At 38.7% G+C, this 23,302-nt stretch overlaps 1 protein-coding gene across 1 annotated transcript; it reads left to right on the top strand.

Annotated features, from left to right (window-relative positions):
* Positions 1 to 2,289: 2,289 nt before the first annotated feature.
* Positions 2,290 to 4,161, top strand: LOC121977415 (alpha-amylase isozyme 3D-like). Its single transcript, XM_042529997.1, has 4 exons — positions 2,290 to 2,424; positions 2,539 to 2,671; positions 3,016 to 3,830; positions 3,904 to 4,161. The coding sequence occupies exons 1-4, from the start codon at positions 2,326 to 2,328 to the stop codon at positions 4,153 to 4,155; spliced, it is 1,299 nt and encodes a 432-aa protein (XP_042385931.1). The 5' UTR covers positions 2,290 to 2,325; the 3' UTR covers positions 4,156 to 4,161.
* The last annotated feature ends 19,141 nt before the right edge of the window (positions 4,162 to 23,302 follow it).

Here is a 23,302-nt window from a genome sequence, read left to right as displayed (position 1 = left end):
TGAAGAGGTCCCCGCATTGGTCCTCCAACGCTTAAGTCAATGATCTATTTGAGAAGAAGTCATAGTGAAGACAAATAACAGCAAATGAGTATGTAAATTTATAGAGCATCGCATATCTCTCCCTGTAGAATGATATCCCTTTTATAGTGTCACTATTATGTTATGCACGCATCTTAAAACATTAGCATGTTTTCCAAAGTATTCCTAAAAAAGAATAAGTCATAAAGCTCTTCTAAAACCTTTCTTTAAACAAATGCGTAAATCTTTGTGATTTGACTGACTAAAAACTTCTAAAGCACGATATATCTGTGGGATATTCTCTGTCCTTTATAGCACAAATTTCCAAAAGAGTAGTACTACATGACAGGTATATGGATCTCGCTGTAGGCCATTCGGCCGCTACTCGACCGGGAAATCACCCGCTCGGCCTCACGAAATACAATCAATAACTCGTTCTTTACTCGACCCTCCCTCTAGTCGAGGAGGCGCGATATATCCGACCGATCTTTAGATCTGATCGAAAAGAGTAGTGGTCCGAGCAAATTATTATTTAATTTTCAACTTCATTTGTACGCCGCAAGTAATGGCTTGAAGTACGATCGATTGAGAGGTCTGTTAGGCCACTCACTTCCAATTGGCCATTCGAGGCCGGCCCGCTCGACCACACAAGCTCGGTCGGCGATTCCAAGCCCGAACGCCTAGGGCTGTAAATGAACCAAGCGTTCGTGAACAAGCTTGGTGTTCGGCTTGGTAAGAGCTTGTTTATGTTCATTCAATATACATTAGATTAATTAAACAAACAAGCTTGAACAGCTCGTTAAGCTAAACAAACAAGCTTGAACACATATGTGTTCAACTCGTTAATGTTCGTGAACAACGTTCGTGAACACTGTTCACGAACAATATTTATTAATAAAATTCTTTTCAATATGCTAAATAAACAATAAAATAAATAAATAAATTTAAATTATCAATCTTAATAACCAATCAAACAATTAAAAGTTTCAAACAATCAAACAAGCTTGAATTGAGAGGTTGATAACATCTAAACGAACCAAGCTCAAACCAAATTCGAACCAAGATCAAGCCAAGCTTGAATTGAGAGCTTGATAACATCTAAACGAACCAAGCTCAAGCCAAGCTTGAATTGAGAGCTTGATAACATCTAAACAAATCAAGCTCAAGCCAAGCTTGAATTGAGAGCTTGATAACATCTAAACGAACCAAGCTCAAGCCAAGCTTGAATTGAGAGCTTGATAACATCTAAACAAATCAAGCTCAAGCCAAGCTTGAATTGAGAGCTTGATAACATCTAAATGAACCAAGCTCAAGCCAAGCTTCAAACAAGCTCAAGCTCATAAAAAATAAACCAAGCCAAGCTTGAACACTCATTTCAAAAGCTTGGTTCATTTTAAGCTCGGCTCGGTTCGGCTCGGTTATCTTATCAAACAAGCTTGAACACCCCAAAGCTTGGCTCGGCTCGACTTGGCTTGTTTACAGCCCTACGAACGCCCATGCTCAAGTTAATGATTTTGACCACTTTTTAATTTTAACCTCCACATCAATCAATTTTTCTTACTTTGTCCAATTTTTAGGGGTCCACCTTTATCTCCATATCATAATTAAAGTTAGAAGATTGTGGAGAAAAAACATATCAAAGAGCTTTAAGAAACAAATTAAACTATTGATCTTATGAAGTGAGGATCGAAGATCATGCGTCCTTCCAATTTCTGAAGCAAGAAAAATTTCATGCGCATTTCAATAGAATTAGGTATTTGCGTGAAGTTTTTATATATGAATTGGGAGTTGTCCACTAAAGAATATAATTGCAGTCAAACCCACGAAACGACTTTTCAAATACTATACTAATAAAAAGAACTGCAAAAAGGAGCAATAACTATATGCTCCAGTTTAGCTTTCGGCAGCGCAGATCACGTAGTAATGGCGGCACGCATTTTAATCTCCATCCCTCGTCTTCCGGAAACCGATGGCGAAGTATTGACGGAGGAGGTGGAGGAGGAGGAAGAGGCATATATCCATGACCGTAACCGATACGCTGCAGCGCGCGCCGGCCGGGCATTAATTAAAGTTCATCTCTCAGGCCGTTCCGTTGGCAACCGCCTCATCCTCGCCTCCTATTACCATTGGCACTGGCTTCACAGTCCGGGACCCACCAGTGACGTGTGTGCAGGGGCCCACTTGGACCGCCCTCCCTTCCATCTGTCTATATATACGTGCGTCCTCCTACTGCTTAATTCCCCTCATCCAAACCCATTCATCCCTATCTTTACCTCCTCTCCTCGATCAGTTGTATATTTATTAACAATGAAGTCATTGCCGATTGGCTTCGTCGTCGTCTTCTTCGTCGGGCTGATCCCGCTCGCGAGTACTCTCTCCGACGCTCAGTGTCAAATCCTCTTTCAGGTGCTGATACGTATACATACATGCACGATGGATGCACAGTCAATCTCTCTCGACTGTTTGCTAGCTAGTTACAGTACAGCTTTGAGAACTAATATAAGTTAAGTTGCATGGCAGGGTTTTAACTGGGAATCATGGAGGAAGGAAGGGGGCTTGTACAACTACTTGAAGTGTCAAGTGAATGATCTAGTCAAAGCTGGAGTCACCCATGTTTGGCTCCCACCACCGTCCCATTCCGTCTCAGAACAAGGTCACTTTACAATATATATATTACACACGAATATGCATGTATGATCGATATCAGGAGTTACGTTCTTATTTATGGTTTTGATATATAGATTAATTAAACTTCATACAAAACAAAAAAATCTTTTAATATCATATAAACGATTTATTATATGCGGTGACTTGGAACAGCGTCAGTAAAAGAGCTTATTTTGTCACTTTGTGGCCAGATAAGTACAAATTTTGTGGATAACTTTTGTTCCCCAAACATATAAAAAATAAAAATTAAAAAATAAAATATTTTTAAAAAGTAAATTCACAGTTAAAATATATATATAATATAATTTGAATGAAAAATAAATGAAGCAGGATACATGCCGGGGCGGCTGTACGATCTGGATGCATCCAAGTACGGGTCGGAGGAGCAGCTGAAGTCGCTGACGGCGGCGCTGCGCGAGAAAGGGATAAAATCCGTGGCCGATATCGTGGTCAACCACCGCTGCGCCGACCGCAAGGACTCGCGCGGCATCTACTGCATCTTCGAAGGCGGCACCAACGACAGCCGCCTCGACTGGGGCCCCCACATGATCTGCAGCGACGACACCCAGTACTCGGACGGCACTGGCAACCGCGACACCGGCGCCGCCTACGCCTCCGCCCCCGACATCGACCACCTCAACCCCCTGGTGCAACGCGAGCTCTCCGACTGGCTCAACTGGCTCAAGACCGACGTCGGCTTCGACGGCGGGTGGCGCCTCGACTTCGCCCGGGGATACTCCCCCGCCATCGCTGGAATCTACATTTCCCAGACCAAGCCCGACTTCGTGGTGGCGGAGCTGTGGAGCTCCCTCACCTACGGCAACGACGGGAGGCCGGCGTACGACCAGGACAGCAGCCGCCAGGAGATGGTCAACTGGGTGCACGACGTCGGCGCCGCGGGCCCCGCCACCGCCTTCGACTTCACCACCAAGGGCGTGCTGCAGGCGGCGGTGCAGGGGGAGCTATGGAGGCTGCGGGACCCGCAGGGGAAGGCCTCGGGCATGATCGGGTGGTGGCCGGACAAGGCGGTCACCTTCGTCGACAACCACGATACAGGGTCGACTCAGAGGCTGTGGCCTTTCCCTTCCGACAAGGTCATGCAAGGCTACGCCTACATTCTAACGCATCCCGGAATCCCCACCATCGTAAGCTCTAACTGTTACTCAACCTGCAGCACACACAGCACATTATATATAATATTAATTTGGGCGCGTGCAGTTCTACGATCACTTCTTCGACTGGGGGCTGAAGGAGCAGATCACGGCCTTGGCGGCGATCAGGACTCGAAATGGAATTCGCAAGGGGAGCTCGCTGCGGATCCTGGTTGCGGATGCGGATCTGTACATGGCTGTCATCGATGAGAAGGTCATGGTGAAACTCGGGCCGAGAATTGATCTCGGGGGACTCGTGCCGGGCAGTTTCCATGTCTCCACCTCGGGCACTGATTACTGCGTCTGGGAAAAGAGGTGATGAGATTACAACGTATAATTAAGTCAATAATTAAGTCAAGATCTTCTTTGTCTAATTTAAAACTTCTGTATTAGTAGTGTTATATATCCTATGTTATTTCCTAAGTTGTACTAAGAGATCGACAGCTTGCTGCATGTGGAATGGAACATTATTAATGGTATACAAGTTCTACACACTCACTAAGAACAAAATAGTAAACCCCAAGTGGCACCAGAAAACAACTGCTTGTACTGCACATTTCGGGCCGATTCTAAGAAATTGCAGCCACTGATGCAGGTAGTTGAAAGGAAATGTTCAGTAACGCAAGAACGACTTCACGCCATCCTTTTAATAGATCCCAATCTCATTGTTGTACAGTTCTAACTAGCTACACGAATAAGAATTATAGTTGACGGAAAGGTGGTGGTCCTTCAAATAGATTTAGAAAGAAGAAGAGAAGTTGTATTATAAAATGACTTAATTTTCAATTTTACATTAAATTTAAGTTTCTTAACAGAATTCGTTAATTAGATATATGTACTTATGCTATCTAGGTACATGAATGACAATTAAACTAGGGGTGCTCTGATTATGACGTTGTTATTTATTGACTGAGGTGTCAGGTTCGAGCCTCCACCTGCGCACTCTTATCAATTAAAAAATCTCCAATTTAGGACAATGTTGACTGAAGTGCCGAGTTAAATTCCTTCGGGGGTTTCTGGGGTATGGGACAGCGAAACGATGAGCCCGGTCACGTTAAAAAGTTTACCCTACCTTAATTTTTTTGTCCCCTCGGATGAGTCTAGTGGCTAGCGCATGAGGTGTTACCGCCATGAGGTCTGGGGTTCGAATCTCGGCAAAGCTGAGGTAAATGTCTCCCTTATGTGCTAGTCATTATTCCAAAGGCTAGTAGCCGCTTGTGATTTACCTCCTCCGTGTTGACCCTGGGATGGGTTGGTGGGGCGCTGGGGGCGAGCGTATTTGCCTTTTGCCACCATGAATGACAAATTTTATATATCTCTTGGGTAGGATTGAACTAGATGCTAGATGATGGTGAATAACATTACGAATTTTAAAATGAGCAGATAATAAAATAATTGAATCAAGTAGAGTAGCACAGTAGAAATAAAAATTACTTACACTGATTTAATCAAATACAAGAAGGAAATATAAGCATGCAAATGATTTAATTAATAGTTAAGCATGCAAGCAACTATCAATCAAACCAAAAGTATATATAACAGTTATAAAATATTATTCTTATTTATAGTTTGCATTTTCTAAAAAGCCTCTTAAAATAGAAAAATCTTATAGGAAAATAATTTAAAATTTTAAGCACAATAAAATAAATAAGGCAATACTAAAACAAATAAAAATGTTACTCTAGATGTTATTGATCAGAAATGAAACGCAAATCTCAATATAGAAGATGAGAAAGCATAAGAACACGAGCACAAGAGAATATGTGAATGAATGATCGAGTGATTTTCAAGCTCTGCCTCGAATCTCCTTTTAAAGAACTCCTCTGATTGCATGGAGCCTTTTCGACAGCTTATATTAGTGTTGACATGGTTACTACGTTTATCAATTAGATAACATTAACAAACCTCTCCGATCGACTGGAAGTCCTCCAGTCGACTGGACAAGGGTCAAATCTCATCTTGATCCAACTCACTCGGATTGTTGATAACGTCATCTTTTCGTCACTTGGAAGCTACTCCAGTCACTCGTATCCTTCAATCACCTGGACTTACGATCACTTGGACCCTCTAAAATCCCTTCATCAAGAGTTATCACCATTCAGTCACCCTAGACTCCCTCTGGTAGCCTGGAACCGTTGAATATGCTTCCATGTAATGGTTACACATAATGAGTAGAATACAGAATTTAAAATTACTTGTACTTATGCTAGGTCTAGACGCTCAACCTCTAGCACACTTATTTAGACTAAGTGCTAAGCTACAACTCCCAGTTGCTTTCACTTGGACTTATTTGTCAAGCATTCAGCGCTCAGCTAACTCCACCTCAACTTGATTCACCTAGCATTCAGATAGGACTTTTGTATGTCAAGCTCTTATCACTTAGACTTGATTCACCTAGCCACCAGCTAGGAATTTGTATGCTAAGCTTTCACCACTTGGACTTGATTCATCAAGTCTCTAGCTAGGAATTTATCTATCAAGCCTTCACCACTTAGACTTGATTCACTTAGTCTCCAGTAAGGAATTTTTTGCTTGGTCTCCAACCAAGACTTAGCTCATGTCAGACTCTCAATCAGGACTTCTGATGCATTGTTCGACTATGACTTAGTCACTACCTAGTTCACAACCAGGACTTCAACACTTGTCAAGTAACCTGCACTAACACACTTGATATAATTAGTTAGATCACAACTAACATAACTTTAACTTTAGTTATATATCAAAATTTGAGGCTAAATATTGTACACCCAACACCAATAATCTCCCACTTATTATAAGTTTTGAAGTTTATATTCAATGTATGGGATAACTATAATTAATATAGTCATACATGAATATATCAATTTAGACATAACTCCCCTTAATTTTTGCTCCCTCTAAATCATTTAAGGGTTTTTTTTTTCAAAAAATTGGGAAGTGAATTAAAAGAAATAATTTTAAAATTTTGGCTTTAACCCTTTATCTTTCTCCTGCTTTTTCATATATCAAAATGAGTTAAATTGTAAAAATAAAAAAATATTAAATCAAGGCATGATATTACAAAGTTAATTAAATCAAGCAGATGAATAGATTGATTTGTAAATAGATAAATCAACTATAGAATTCAAGTTAAATCACAATTAGGTCAAAATAGATAAATTAAATTATAATATATTATAAAAGTCAAGCCTAAGCCAACTCATCCAAAAAAGGTCAAAATAAGATAAGTCAAGGTAGTAGTCAAACACAAGTTTAAACGGGTCAACATATCCAAAACACATCAGTCAAATAAAATTCAAATTTATCAAAGAGCTAAGCTAAGACCAACTAGTCGGTGGAAGGAGGCTGCTGGCTTGGTAATAATTACACATCATCTCTCACATCTTGTCCCTCGTCTCCTTATGCTCACGACCGAGTCTCCTCGAGTTGTGTCACTCAGTTCTCTAATGTGGTGGAGGAGCTGAAGGACCTAGAAGATGAGCCTGTATTTGATCTGATCAACCCCAAACTCAGCCAATGATGTTATCAATATTTGGAGATCGAGGGGGTAGTGTTCCCCATCCTTCTAAACTAAAGCATCTTCTCTAAGAACCATCTTAATTTGGAGATGAGGGGTAGTGTTCCTCCCATCCTTCTAAACTAAAGCATTTTCTCTAAGAACCATCTTAACTAGGATGAAGTTCCTAGATCCTATCTGGTCAAACTCAGTCAATGGTTTAATGTTTTTGCTAAAAACATCACTCCCTAGAGATGTAAAAAGATGAGTCAAAATGTGATAATATAGCATATAGACTCAACGACTAGTGGATACGCTAAAATAATAGATAATGGGTCTAAAAATTAGCAAATTAAAGTTAATGTCCAATCTCTAATCTCTATTTGATAGCATAAAGGAGAAATGAGTGAAAGGGTTGTATGGTAGGAAAGTCTCTAGTGTTGATGGGCAAAATGCGAGTACAGAGAACCTTGTACAACACATAATCTTCAACTCTAAACTAGCTAGATTTGAAGTTGATGACGATCGAAGTCTGCTCACTACCAAACAGATAAGTGTAATTACGATCTAGAGTGATGTCAGAATGAGGCTTAGGAAAAGATGGAGTAGGATATAGAAAACAATAGAATGTGGAGGCTGAGGAACACAACTCGAGTGGGTCCCTAATTAAGTCGGTGTGAGGATAATGTCACAACCTCCAGCTCTAGATGGAAAGGTAAAATCATCTACCTTAGTCAAGTTGTTATAAAACTCTGGACACAAATCAATGTTTACTACTTGGTCACAGTAAACAAACGTAGAAGATTATAGTAAGCTATAATCTCTAGAATGTCAGGATAGTGATCTACGAAGAGCTTCCTACCTAGATATCTAGATTGCATGGGTATGTATATATGCTGCTAAAATCTAAGTCTAAAATCTTTAGAGGGAAATCTCAAGTCATCGGAAGAATCCTGTGATGGACCAGCCTCTGCTCTACGTTTGAGTCTAATATTTGAAATAAATAACAAATTGTTTAAGCATACTAGAAAAAGATAAGGAATCTTAGGCTTAAACGAAATGAATTAAAATAGATAAGTCAAAAACATATACCTCGACATGATGAATAAGTCAGGAAACTCGAGTTCAAGAAGAGAGTCAAAAATAGGCTCAAAGAGGACTCAAAAATGAAATTTGAGAGAAGAAAAGGAGGTCTCGAAAGGAGTTTTTGGTGGTGGCTCACGGTCGCCTATATAAAGGCTTACCAGTCGACTGTGTGATTATACGGTTGACCCTATAAGTCTAATCAGGGCAGTCATTCGAGGTCACGTGGGCAACCGTATAACTATATAGGCGACTGTATACCTAATTTTACCGTCGTAATTAATTTAACTTTTCAAATATGGGTGATCGAGTAGAAATAAGGTCAACGATGTTTGAAATTAGGTTAGTTCATTACCGGTCTCCTACATGTTACGGGCGACCGAATAGTCAATGATGTTGACTTTTTTACTTTTGACCTTCTAACTAAGTTCTTCAATCTTGCTTTAGATTCATAAGTCAAATTTCCAAAACTAAATTTATTGGCAATTCAAAAAGAAGTGAAAACATGGAAAATGACATTGTATGAAACTATCTAACTTTTTATCAAAATAAAATTTTCAAACCATTTTCGAAATATCCAACTTAATTTCAAGCTTGACTATCTATAGAATAAAAGCTAACAATCAGTCAACTGAACCTTCATGCAACTCAATTAATCTTTCCTAGAGATGTTTAGTGCTGCTGAACTATCCAACTTTACTTAGTTGATCTTGAGTTAGCTCACATAGTAATGCACTTGTGGCTCTAGCATTGACTTGAACTTTTCTTTTATTTTCACTTGCCCAATTGCCATGGTCAACTAGGGTGCCATCTATATTTGTAAGTAGCTCAAAGCCCATCTTGATTATAAGATAGTTTTCAATGTCGTTCATTAGATAATATTCCATTCTCCCCTTCCAATAAGCGAAATTGTCGTCATTGAAGATAAGAGGACGAGTTGTGCTGAATCCTTTCTGTAAAGATATTTCTCAAAAATTAATTTGTTCAAGTTGTATTAAGGTCTAGGATAGGATGTGGGTTTAGTTTAGGTTTGGTATGGTTGTAGTTAAGGTTTAGATTTGGATATGGGCTAGGTTCGGATTATTAATCAATTTAATTCTTTGTTCCTTTCTCAAAGCACAAAATTTGCCTTATGTTAGATTCAAATTTTTCTTTAGGCTATGATCAAGAGTTTCTGAAATTAGCTTCTACGTCGTGACGAGACACAGAGGTCTTCTTGAGTATCGAAACATCGACTACTTCCTAAGACAAAGCTAACTTAAAAATCTGGAGTTAAATCAATTTTAATATAATGCCTTGATCTAACTGGTTTAGAGTGGGGTGAGTTATCTTCTTCTAGTTCCACTTGACTAGATGAACTAAGTAAGATACTCCTTACCCAACCTAGACATGCACCTAACTAGACTTTTCTAGCGTAATATGATGTCAAACTATTCTGATACCAAATTATAGGATTGAACTCAACGCTAGTGGAGGAGGGGTGAATAACATTATGAATTTTAAAATGAGCAAATAGTAAAACACTTGAATCAAGTAAAGTAGCATAGCAAAAATAAAAATTACTTAAATTTATTCAATCAAGTAAGATAAGACAATATAAGCATATAGAGTATTTAGCTAATAGTTAAGTATGCAAGCAGTTGATCAATCAAACCAAAAGTATAGATACACATGACAGTTATAAATATAATTCTTATTCCTAATTATAATTTTTAGAAAATCTCTGGAGATGAAAAAATCTTATAAAAAAGAATTTAAAAAGTTAAGCACAATAAAACAAATAAGGGAATACTAAAATAAATAAAGAATGTTACTCTAGTTGTTGTCGATCAGAAATGAAGCACAAGTGGCAGCACAAAAGGTAAGAGAACAAGAGTACGAGCACAAGAGAATGTGTGAATGAATGATTGAGTGATTTTCAAGTTCCGCCTTGAAACTCCTTTTATAGTACTTCTTCGATCACCTGAAGCCTTCCCAATCGCCTGTATTAGTGTTAACGTGACTATAATTTTTATTCATTAGATAACATTAATAAAGCTCTTCGGTCGACTGAATAAGGATCAAATTTCATCTAGATCCGACTCGCTCGGATTGCTGATACCTCCATCTCTTAGTTGTCTGGAGGCTGCTATGGTCGCTTATATCCTCTAATCTCCTGGATCCAATACGGTCGCCTGGACCCTCCAAAATCCCTTGAGAGTTATCACCATCTAGTCGCCCCAGAATCCCTCCTGTAGCCTGGAGTTGTTGAGCATATTTTCTTGCAGTGGTTAACATATTGAGTAGGACACAGAATTTAAAATTACTCGCACTTATGTTGAGTCTAGGCACTCAGCTTGTAGCTGACTCATCTACACAGAGGTGTTAAATCACAGTTCTCAGCTGCTTCCACTTAGATTTATTTATCAAATCTTCAACTCCGAGCCAACTCCATCTCAACTTGATGATTATAGTTCTTTAATTGTACTATTTAAAAAGTAAAATTGAACATTTTAAATTTGACGGGCATCTTCAACTCCGAGCCAACTCCATCTCAACTTGATGATTATAGTTCTTTAATTGTACTATTTAAAAAGTAAAATTGAACATTTTAAATTTGACGGGCTAAATCCAGGACCGTGGTTTTATGAATCCGTCATTGGATTGGAATGCCATGAATATCAATGTAAAAGTAGTAGATTCTTCTTATATTTTTTGATATTTTTTATAATCTAGGTATTTAACTATTTAAATCGATTAATTTTGAATATAATCGATCTAACTTCATAAAATTTTTTCATCAATTATCAAGATAAATCAAAAAATACTCCAAAATACTCTTCCAAATCTTCTACAATACACTGCCATTCACCGTTAAGCCACAAATTTTAAATTTTTTAACTATCTATTACAAGTCTAATTACTGCACCATTATGGTGTAGATTCTTTTTATTACCTCTTTTCTGTGCTCCTGCCGTCTTATATTGAAATTGAAAAAACTTACTACAACAAAAAAAAAAAAAAAATAATCTATTTATGGCATTTTTAAAATTAATTTTTCCTAAATGTCATTACATTTATTAAATTAATTTGATTTTAATATTGTAATACGATATTTTATAAAATACTATTTTAATTTCTATAATTTTCAATAATATTTTTATGACATTTATAAGTTGTGATAATAAATAATATTACATGTTTTATGACAGTTTGATATAAAGTTTATTATTTGCTAAAAAATTTAATGACATTTTTCTAATAAAAATCATAGTATCCAAAACCAAACAAAATATAAGGTATTTATAAAAATTTAGAATATAAACTTTTATGAAGCAAATTTGGTATTTCATATTAAACCTTTAGCTAGTTTTAGAAGGAAAAGGTTGACGTTTCACTTATTAAATTTTATCTAAATATAAAAAGTAAATTAATATTTAGAACTTATGAATAATATAAAAATAATGCTAATAACGTCTCCCATTTTTAAACTAGTTTTTATAAATAAAATAGTTATTTGTTGACTTTTTATTAATTTTTAACCTATTCATTTGATTTATATATTTGAAGCAGTTTAAGATCCTTGTCATTGTAATAGATAGATTTAAGAGCATCCATACTTGCTTATATAAAATCAGTTAGTATTCTAAATTTTATATATTTTTTTATCAAAAAACTACTTATATCATATTTTTTTTTTTTCAAAAAACTACTTATATCAATTTTTGTCCAATTCTCTAAATTTAGATTTATACTATAATATTTCTCTAATTATAGAAAATAAAACTCTCTACCTTAAAATAAAATAATATTTCTTCTTAATTTCTATTTTTATTTTGCAATATCTCAAATTAAACTTTCTACTATTATAAATATTATAATAACAAAAAATAGAAGTTAGAGAAGAAAATAATAAAAAAAATAAAGATAATAGAAATTTTAAGTTAGTTGATATTGTGTATAATAAAAAATGATTATCTAAATTTAATAAAGTAAATGATTTATCTTAAATTTTAGAAATATTATAGAAAAATTAATGTGGATGCTTATAAGTAATAAATTTCATATATATTTGATGTGACAGTTCATAGAAAGTGCCACATAGTCAACGTAGTAAGTGAGATGTCAGTTAGAGTCAATGTCGGTGAAGGAAGATGTGTCGCTCGGGTGATGACCAAGCCAATCGGGAATGGACACTCGCTCGTTTGAGCCACCCTCACGTGTTTTCGACATAGTCACTACTCTGGCAACCCTCCGAGAGACTGCTGGGTACCCTTTATAGGTCTTGGCGAACAGTATCATAATATAGGTACACCACTCGGATGTGTGAACTATCAAGTTACCACTCAGGAGGAACATTTCAACAGCCCTTTGGGCTGCCTATATATTATTAAATGTCTAGCGTCACCTATATTAAATGCCCATCATGGACACATAAATGCATGGAGAATAGAAACCATAAGGGAAAGTTTACTTCAGTTAAAAGGATCTCATCAATGAGGCTATATTAAAAATTAAAGGAAGATAAAAAGAAGATTCTTGGTAATTGATAAATCAATATAATTATCAGTTTATTAACTCTCTTGTAATAAATATAACCTTATTAAAAGAGGAAGAAAGTGAAAAATTCAAGAAAACTAGTGTATAAAAGGACAATAATAAGAAGAGAAAAGGGGATCCAAATATTGAAATACTAGGTCTACTTTTTGTGTCTTTTTCTTCTTCTCCACTGTTACTTATTTATGCATCGCTACAGTCGTGTCAACTCCCTTTCCAAGTGCACTGACAAAGTCATCCTTGAGTTTCTCGGAGCAGGATCAAATTGACACCGTCTGTAGAAATTCTATTCATCTGAACCGAGACTCATGGGACACACGGGCAATATTACTCTGATGCAAGCGAAGTTAGCGAAGATTGTATCTGATGTTGTAAAAGATACCTTAGAATAATATCAAGTAAATCAAGTACGACAACATCAAGCGATTCAAGAGCAACCACCCTCAGCGACAATATGGCAAGAGCCGGCTTATCACCCCTCCCATGGAATCTTGCCTGCCATCTAATTGGAATACCCCCCATCTATCTCAACCCACGATGAGACACACTAGAGGCACGAGGCATCCTTCGGTCAGGAATAACATGCCCGATTGACTGAATCATCTGCTGGAAATGTTCCACCTCACGACCTTGCTCAGCAACAGTTACTACAAAAAAAATAGAGCAGGAACTTTGGTGGTTTCTTCGTTCAGTGTGGGGATTCTCAAAGATCCATTATCTTGCCATTAAATACCATGGACTATGGGGAAATATAATGGCTCAACCGATCTAGAAGACCATATCTGCAAGTTCGATCATATGACATTGCTACATCAATACTCAGAAGAGATAAAGTGTAGTCCTGGCAAACTCAATTCATTCGTTTGGGGAATTCAAGACTGTATTTCTACACCATTTTGCCAGTAGTAGGGGGTATCACAAAACCTCCATGAACCTATTTGCCTTGAAATAGAAACCGAAGGAAGCACTAAAGGATTATATTCAAAGATTTAACAAAATGGTGCTAGATGTTCCCTCGGTCACTTTAAAAATATTAATGAGTGTCTTCTCGCAAGGCCTTCTAGAGGAGGGTTTTTTTTTCAAATCTCTGGTAAGAAATCTGCCAACCAATTTCGATGGGCTGCTTGGTCAAGTATGTGAACATGGAGGAAGTTCAATTAGCTCGAAGAAAAGATCTTGGAATGTCGAGCCAACAAGATGTCCAACCTGAGCAAAAAGCGCTTCCTCCCTCATTGAAGGCTAAAGAATTTTACTCGTATAAACTAAAGAATCATCAAGCAGAAGGGGCAATTCAGAATGTAGAGACAACTCATCTAGCTCCGCATTGGAGGTCACAACAACCTCCCAAGCAAGAACATTTTTGTACTTATCACCAGTCTCAGAGCCATGCCACAGAAGGCTGCTACATGCACAGGAATCAACAAAAACTAGTTGTTACTCAGACATGATAAAGAAAGGCGCTGTATAATTCCTCTTGGTCTACTCAACCTAGGCGGAGTGGTACTCAACCTATCAAGGGTGGTAGTAGATCAATACGGAAGGACCAACTAGAGTGGAATCCCCCGAACCAATTGGGAGAACCTTCCCCATCTTTGGGAGAAGAGGAACGAAGGAGGCAAGAAAAGGGAAAAGCAGTAGCTCAAGAACTTGTAAAAGGTCTTATTGGGATCATCTTGGGTGGACCAACTGATGGTGATTTGAACTGAGCTAGGAAAACTCATGCTCGACGGTTAGAGATCCATGCGGTGGGAACTAGTCACGAGTAGAGAGTCGACCCTTCTATCAGCTTTGGGTCAGAAAACCTACAGGGAGTTGAGATGCCACACGAAGACGCTATGGTAATAGAAGCTTCAATTGCAACTATAAAAAGGGTATCTGTGGATACAAGAAATTTCATGAATATTTTCTTCAAGAAAGCTATAGACTAGATGCGGATCGATGATGAAGAATTACTACCACTAACCACACCGTTGATCGAGTTCACGGTGTTGGGACCTTTGTGTCCGGTAGAGGAGGGGGGGTGAATAGCGTTTCTTCGCACTTGCGTTGATTTGCTTTGTCTTGATATGCAGTGGAAAATAAAATACAAACACATAACAAACCAACACGCTAACACCTAGGGTTTACTTGGTATCCACCTCAAGAAGAGGTGACTAATCCAAGGATTCACACACTCGAGCACTCTTCACTAGTAAACAACTCCTTCTCGGTCACAGCTAGAGGCGGAGAAGCCTCGTACAAACACACACAACACTACAACACTCACACAAGAAGAAGATACAAAAATACAACTGGAATACACTCTTCTTCTTGCTTACTTGTTGATTGTTGTTGCCTCTTGAACCTTGGGGATGCACCCCCAAGGGCCTTCAAGAACTAGCGGAGAAGCTCGGAGAAGATCGTCGAAAAATCGTTGTGAGCTTGCAGGAAAAGATCGCACCGATCTACGGAGAAAACGCTTCGCCAAGGCTTTAAAAAGTGCTCCCAATCGATCCAATCCATCCCCAATCAATTGCCACATCAGCATCGCTCCATTGTAGCCGTCCATCACCTATATCCTGCCCAACGGTCGAATCCCAATCGATCGACCGATCGATTGGGAACATCTCAATCGATTGATGGATCGATTCAGAAGCTTTTTGTATTCTCGTGATCGCGCGAGAACTTCCCTGCCCAATCGATCAGCTGATCGATCGATAGCTCCCAATAGATCGCCCGATCGATTGGGAAGGCCTCTATGCTCGCGAATTATGGTCCCAATCAATCGACCAATCGATTGGGTCATTCCTTCCTTCGCAGCACACTCCAATCGATCCACTGATCGATTGGACCGTAGTTCAATCGATCGCTCGATCAATTGACTAGCCTGAACTTGACTCAAAATCAAGTCCAAAATCTCCAACCCAACTCTTGGTCAACCGTGACCTGTTGGGTCTCCATGCCTAGCATTTGGCCACACCCGACTAACCTCGAACTAGCCTTCTAGCCTCCTCTTTCAGCCTTGCGTCCCTCGGATATCTCCCCATCCTTCACGCATTGCATTCAAGAGCTTCCTTCGGCCTCATTCTAGTTGTCAAATTCTCCTTGCCAAGTCATACTAGGACTTACCTTGCCAAGACCACATGCTTGGATTTACAACCTTTGGGAAAGATTACACTTGGACTTTCCAATTGCCTGGCTCCTCACCAGGACTTTCTTCTTTGCCAAGAACACACTTGGACTTTTCAATTACCTGGCTCCTCACCAGGAGTTTCTCCTTTGCCAAGAACGCACTTGGACTTTCCAATTGCCTGGCTCCTCACCAGGACTTTCCACTTGCCTAGCTCCTCACCAGGACTTTCCAGTTGCCTGGCTCCTCACTAGGACTTTCCCTTGCCTAGCTCCTCACTGGACTTTCCCAGTCAAGTCTCCTGTCAACCTTGACCTACTTGACTTATATTCTCATCAACCTAGTCAACCCTTTGACCATCTCCATAATCAACCTGGTCAACCCTTTGACCATCTCCATAATCGGACGATTGCTCCTGCAATCTCCTTATATTGTCAAATATCAAAACTCAAATCCTGACTCAAGCTTGACTCAACTCAAGCTTAGTCAAACTGGTCAACCTTGGCCTAGGGAAATTGTCCCAACAATCTCCCCCTTTTTGATGTTTGACAATACCTCTAAGTTAATACCTCTAAGTTAGGCTAAATCCCATAGCTTTAACTCCTTCTTTATACCAAGGATAAATCCTATAGCCTTAACCGCTTCCTTATACCAAGGCTAAATCTCATAGCCTTAACTCTTCTTTCATAAGATTAAATCTCATAGCCTTAACTCCTTTCATGACAAGGCATGAATGAAGGTTTCCTTCATTCTCTCCCTTTCCTAGAGGGCAAACTCCTCCTGCTTGGGATGAATGTCTAACTTAACCTTCCATTATCCCCCTTTGTCACACATCAAAACTAGAAAACAAACTCTTCTCCATAAGGGTTAACTATTCGTTGTTTACAACCTCATATGTTGTTAACATCCCCACCATGAAGATCTTATATTCTTCATTGCCGCCAAAGCTCCCCCTTGAGCTCTACTTCACTTCACAATGCTCATCCTAGAGCATGCATCAACTTCCCAATGAAAGTCTCATTCATTGTATTTAATGCTCCCCCTTGAGAAGTAATCTTCTTCTCAATGCTCATCCAAGAGTATTTTTCACTTTACCAATGAAGGTCTGATCCCCTTCATTAACCCAATGCTCCCCCTTGAGCAGTAATCTACTCCACAATACTCATCCGAGAGTATTTATCATCCTAGCAATGAAGATAATCAATCTTCCATTGCTCCCCAATACTCGACCCTGAGTATTAATTCATCACGATGGTTTAACCCCCTTCCAAGGTCTTTGAAAAGATTTTTATGTTTTCAAAGAGTAACTCCCCCTAAAAACATGGTCAAACTTCTATCATTGCACCAACAATGACTTGAGGTTCCTAAATAATTAGGAAAACTAAAACTCAAAGTTTTGATGTTCAAAATTTAATAATGAAACTAAACCTCAACCTAAACTTCACCTAAGTCTATATTAGCCAAACCATGCTTGTTTTCATCATGAAAACTCCCCTTAAGTGTATACAAATATATTCCAAAGGGTTAGAAATGGTTAATGACCTTTGAAAACCAAAACTTGAAGTTTTAAGGTTTCAAAATTCAGAATTGAAACTAAACCTTATCTTAAACTTCACTTTGGTTTCTCTTAACCAATCCATACTTGTTTTTATCATGAAAAACTCCCCCTAAATGTATATAAATGTATTCCAAGAGGTTTGGAGTGGTTAACAGGACTCGAAGTGACTTGAAATACTGAAATCAGACTTTTCAGGCCAAAATCAGACTTCCCAATCAATTGAAGTTGGGATTCAATTGATTGAAATCACTTCAATTGATCCATTGATCGATTCCGCAAGCTACTGCTCGTAGAAATTCCCTCTGAATTGATCGAGTGATCAATCCAGACTGGGCCAATCGATCGGCTGATTGATTCACTACCCTTCTGTTCGTGGGAATTGGCTTCCCAATCGATCGACTGATCGATTGGGTTTCTGATTTCTCTGAAATCTAGTTTCAATGGAATTCAGAAACTCCCTAAAAATTCTACAAAAATCTAAAAATCATGAAAACTCATGTAGTCATTATTAAGGGTATACTTTATCAAGGAAAAAAAAATTTCTATGAAAATACTTCATATTTTTAAAGATTGACACAACTTTGAAAACCCTTGAACACTTCAATGTTTTCTCCTAGTTTGTGTCTAACTTTTAAATGATGATTACTATCAAAAGATAGTCTTCATCAAGGTTTTCAAAAAGCATTTTAAAATCATTTTCAAAACCAATATCCAACCATGTTTTTTGGGCTCAATGCACATGACTTGTACATTAGCTTTCCCAATGATTGGAAATCACATGACTGTATGCTTTAATGAACCTAGAACTCAACAAGATGTACTAAATCAACATCTTGAGTTTTATTCACCATCCTAACATCTCACTTATATCTAACGTGTATTAAAACACATTCAAGTCACCTTATAGTTCTTGTGAGATGTATATTTGGTTTTGCCCTAAACTAAAGGATCATGCATACCTATCTAGGCATTATAAGACTTATGATCATTCACCTAGAATGTCATTTGGTATAATCCCACTTGTTGGAATATTTACCATTCTTAATAAATGTCTTTTATCCTTAATTACAAGGAAATTAACATAATGCATGATGTTACATGACATACATCAAAATAAGTAATTTTCAAAAGAAAAATATGCTATAGCTACATGATGTATGTATGACATGACATGGTATTTTTATATTTTTCATAATAAAAATGAATGCAACACATGATGTCATGACATATAATAACAATCAATCATGACATTTTAGCATAAATAAAATATACCCAGATAATCTATCTAAGTATCTTTAAACCTTAGCTAAAATCTTAAAATTAAGCCTAGATTGCTTATCTCTTGAAGGAATGTCAAAACCCAACTTGACATTTCTTTTACCCCTTTTCTATTTGTGCCAATTGAAATTAAGAATTCAATCCTCAAATATTTGTTTGGCACATATCACTTTCTTTAAGGATTAAACATTTAGATTGAGACTTAATTTTGCTCTTAATCCCTTAAGAATATGCTAATATCTCAATTAAACATTTTCTTATCCTTTCTCCAAGTGTGCCAACTTACCTTTGATGTGATTCCTCAAGGTTTGGCACAACTTACTCTTCCAAAGAGTAATTAATTTGATTAAGGTTTAAATTTTCCCTTAACTCCTCAATAGAATACCAAATTTCCAACTTGGTATTTCTTTTTTGCATTTGTGCCAATTTAAATTTAAGTCCAATCCCTTAAGACTTGGCACATTTTACTCCTCTAAATAGTAACACTTTAGATTAACACTTAGATTTCCCTTAAATCACTAAGAAGATATCAAAAATCTCAACTTGATATTTCTTATAGTTTCCTTAGGTGTACCAATTTTTTAGATTAATTTCAATTCCTCAAATTTTGGTACGTTTTGCTCTTCTCAAAGAGTAACACTTAATCCTTCTCATTTTCAAAGGTTAGTAAAACCTTGAAAATGCTCTCAAAGTGCTAACTTCATCAAGGTTGGGTTGACTACCCTTCCGATTAGAGTTGACACTCTCTAAACTCATCTAGGGTGTAGAGAATATGCTCCTAGGAACCCAATACCTATTGATGCTCCTTGGATGCTCTAGGTACTCACTAGGGATAACTTTCCTAGATACCTTCCTAAGGACCTTTCTTGACTTCTTAGAAGCCTTGGTCACTTCCACTAGGTCACTTCTAAGGCTAACTTCCCTTGTAACATTCTTTGTGACTTTATTAGAATTCTTAGAAGTCTTAGTCATATTGGTCTTGCCAAAAGAACCTTTAGGGATTCCTTCCCTAGTATTCTTGACTTGACCTTTACACCTATGGTTGGCCCCATAGCTATATGAAATCCTATGAAAAGAAGTCACATCCTTCTTGACTTTAGGTTTGTATCCCAAACCTTTATAGTCATTGGATGACTCTTGTCTAGCTTTTCCTAGGTTATGCTCATTTTGACCCCTAAGCATGTTTTCCATTCTTGCTAAGGTGCTTTCTAAACTATCAAGTCTTGTCCTCAAGACTTGGTTTTCACTCCATAAATCCCTAGATTTTGGTTTTTCATTGAATCCTTGAGCATTTCTAATTTTAGGCATATATCTAAAGTCCTTAGAATTATTGCCTAAGTTGCTATCTACCTTCCTAAACTTAGGTATGGTAAATCTAGAATGAGGAGGAATATATTTATCTTTAAAGCCATCATGCTACCTATTCTCATGATAATTAGCATCAAAATGCTAAAATTTATTTCTAGCATGTTTTTTATCATGTGTAAAAGGAATAAGTTCATTAAATGATACTTTGGTTTTTACTTCGGAAGCTCCCCCTAGACTTGTACTTCCTCCTTTGACCTTGACCGACTTCTTCTCCTTTGGACATTGACTTCGATAATGTCCATTTTGATTACACAAGAAACACACAATGTGTTCCTTGCTCTTCTTTGTTGTGGGGATTGTCTCCTTAGGCTTCTCCTTGCCCTTGGGTACTACTTGGCTCTTCTTCTTGGCCAACTTGGGACACTTGCTCTTGTAGTGCCCATGCTCCCTACACTCAAAGCAAATGATATGATTTTTGTTATTTACAATTGAAGTTTCTATACCTTTGCTTGTAGAGATAATGCTTGATTCTCCATTTGATGTAGCTTGAATTGTGGAGGTAGCATCATCTTCTTCTTCTTCTCCTCTTGAGTGTGTGAGTGCTTCCACCTCTTCAATTCGTGAGGATGTGGATGCTTCCACCTCTTCCTCTCTTGAAGATATGGATGATCTCTCCTCATCTTCTTTTTCTTCCTCGAATGTTGCACTTGCATCAACATCCGATTGGTCCTTCTTTTCTTGGACCAATGAGTCATTCTCCTTGGGCTCCTCCACTCCTTGGAGTTGTGTAGGGGTCTCATGATAAGCAATGATCTTTTTCCAAAGATCACTTGCACTTGTGTATTCACCTACACTCACAATGATATTAGAAGGTAATAAATTTAGCAAATTTTAGTTACCTCCTTATCGGCCTCCGCTGGTTCCCGTTGTTCCTCGGTCCAATGTCGAGGTCAGAGGTGCTTCCCCTTCTTGTCTGTTGGAGCTTTAAATGGGTCCTCCAAGACCATCCATTGGTTCCAATCCATTTGGAACGAAGTCTCTAATCGGTTCCTCAAAAAATTGAAGTCCTCTTTATCGTATGGAGGTGAAATCCGGATGTCCCATCCGAGAGGTCCTTCACTCTCCATCTTCTTCTTCCTCTAGCTTCTTGCTCTCTTGGCAGTTAGTCCGTAGAAGAGCGACCTCGCTCTGATACCAATTGTTAGGATCTTTGTGCCTGTTAGAGGGGGGTGAATAGCGTTTCTTCGCACTTGCGTTGATTTGCTTTGTCTTGATATGCAGTGGAAAATAAAATACAAACATACAACAAACCAACACGCTAACACCTAGGGTTTACTTGGTATCCACCTCAAGAAGAGGTGACTAATCCAAGGATCCACACACTCGAGCACTCTTCACTAGGAAACAACTCATTCTCGATCGTAGCCGGAGGCGGAGAAGCCTCGTACAAACACACATAACACTACAACACTCACACAAGAAGAAGATACAAAATACAACTAAAATACACTCTTCTTCTTGCTTACTTGTTGATTGTTGTTGCCTCTTGAACCTTGGGGATGCACCCCCAAGAGCCTTTAAGAAGATCGCCGAAAAATCACTGTGAGCTTGCAGGAAAAGATCGCACGGATCTACCGAGAAAATGCTTCGCCAAGGCTTTAAATAGTGCTCCCAATCGATCCAATCCATCCCCAATTGATTGCCACATCAACACCGCTCCATCACAGCCGTCCATCACCTGTATCCTGCCCAATGGTCAAATCTCAATCAATCGACCGATCGATTCAGAAGCTTTCTGTGTTCTCGCGATCGCGTGAGAACTCCCCTACCCAATCGATCGGCTGATCTATCGGCAGCTCCCAATCGATCACCCGATCGATTGGGAAGACCTCTGTGCTAATGAATTATGGTTCCAAACAATCGACCAATCGATTGGGCCATTCCTTCCTTCGCAGCACACTCCAATCGATCCACTGATCGATTGCACCCTGGTTCAATCGATTGCCCGATCGATTGACCAGCCTGAACTTGACTCAAACTCAAGTCCAAAATCTCTAACCCAACTCCTGGTCAACCGTGACCTGTTGAGTCTCCATGCCTAGCATTTGACCACACACGACCAACCTCGAACTAGCCTTCTAGCCTCCTCCATCAGCCTTGCGTCCCTCGGATATCTCCCCATCCTTCACGCCTTGCCTTCAAGTGCTTCCTTCGGCCTCATCCTAGTTGTCGAGTTCTCCTTGCCAAGTCACACTAGGACTTACCTTGCCAAGACCACATGCTTGGACTTACAACCTTTGCCAAGATCACACTTGGACTTTCCAATTGCCTGGCTCCTCACCAAGACTTTCTCCTTTGCTAAGATCACACTTGGACTTTCCAATTGCTTGGCTCCTCACCAGGACTTTCTCCTTTGCCAAGAACACACTTGGACTTTCCAATTGCTTGGCTCCTCACCAGGACTTTCTCCTTTGCCAAGATCACACTTGGACTTTCCAATTGCCTAGCTCCTCACCAGGACTTTCTTCTTTGCCAAGATCACACTTGGACTTTCCAATTGCCTAGCTCCTCACCAGGACTTTCTCCTTTGCCAAGAACACACTTGGACTTTCCATTTGCCTGGCTCCTCACCAGGACTTTCCAGTTGTCTGACTCCTCACCAGGACTTTCCCTTACCTATCTCCTCACTGGACTTTCCCAATCAAGTCTCCTATCAATCTTGACCTACTTGACTTATATTCTTATCAACGTGGTCAACCCTTTGACCATCTCCATAATCAACCTGGTCAACCCTTTGACCATCTCCATAACCGGATGATTGCTCCAGCAATCTCCTTATATTGTCAAACATCAAAAGTCAAATCCTGACTCAAGCTTGACTCAACTCAAGTTTAGTCAAACTGGTCAACCTTGACCTAGGAAAATTGCCCCAACACACGGGACGTCAGGTACAACTGCTCAAGATGATTTCTCTTTCTGTATCGCTAGGTGATGTCACCCGAGATCCGGAAAGGACTAGAAGAACATCGTTTATGGTGGTGGACACTATTTCCTCGTATAACATCATCCTCGAGAGACTAGCACAAACGCTTATTAGGCAGTTGTTTCAACTTATCATC

The sequence above is a fragment of the Zingiber officinale genome, chromosome 4B (genome assembly GCF_018446385.1).
Source record: "Zingiber officinale cultivar Zhangliang chromosome 4B, Zo_v1.1, whole genome shotgun sequence".
Lineage (NCBI taxonomy): Eukaryota > Viridiplantae > Streptophyta > Magnoliopsida > Zingiberales > Zingiberaceae > Zingiber > Zingiber officinale.
The sequence above is the reverse complement of the archived record's forward strand: the minus strand, read 5'-3'. Positions and strand labels throughout refer to the sequence as shown.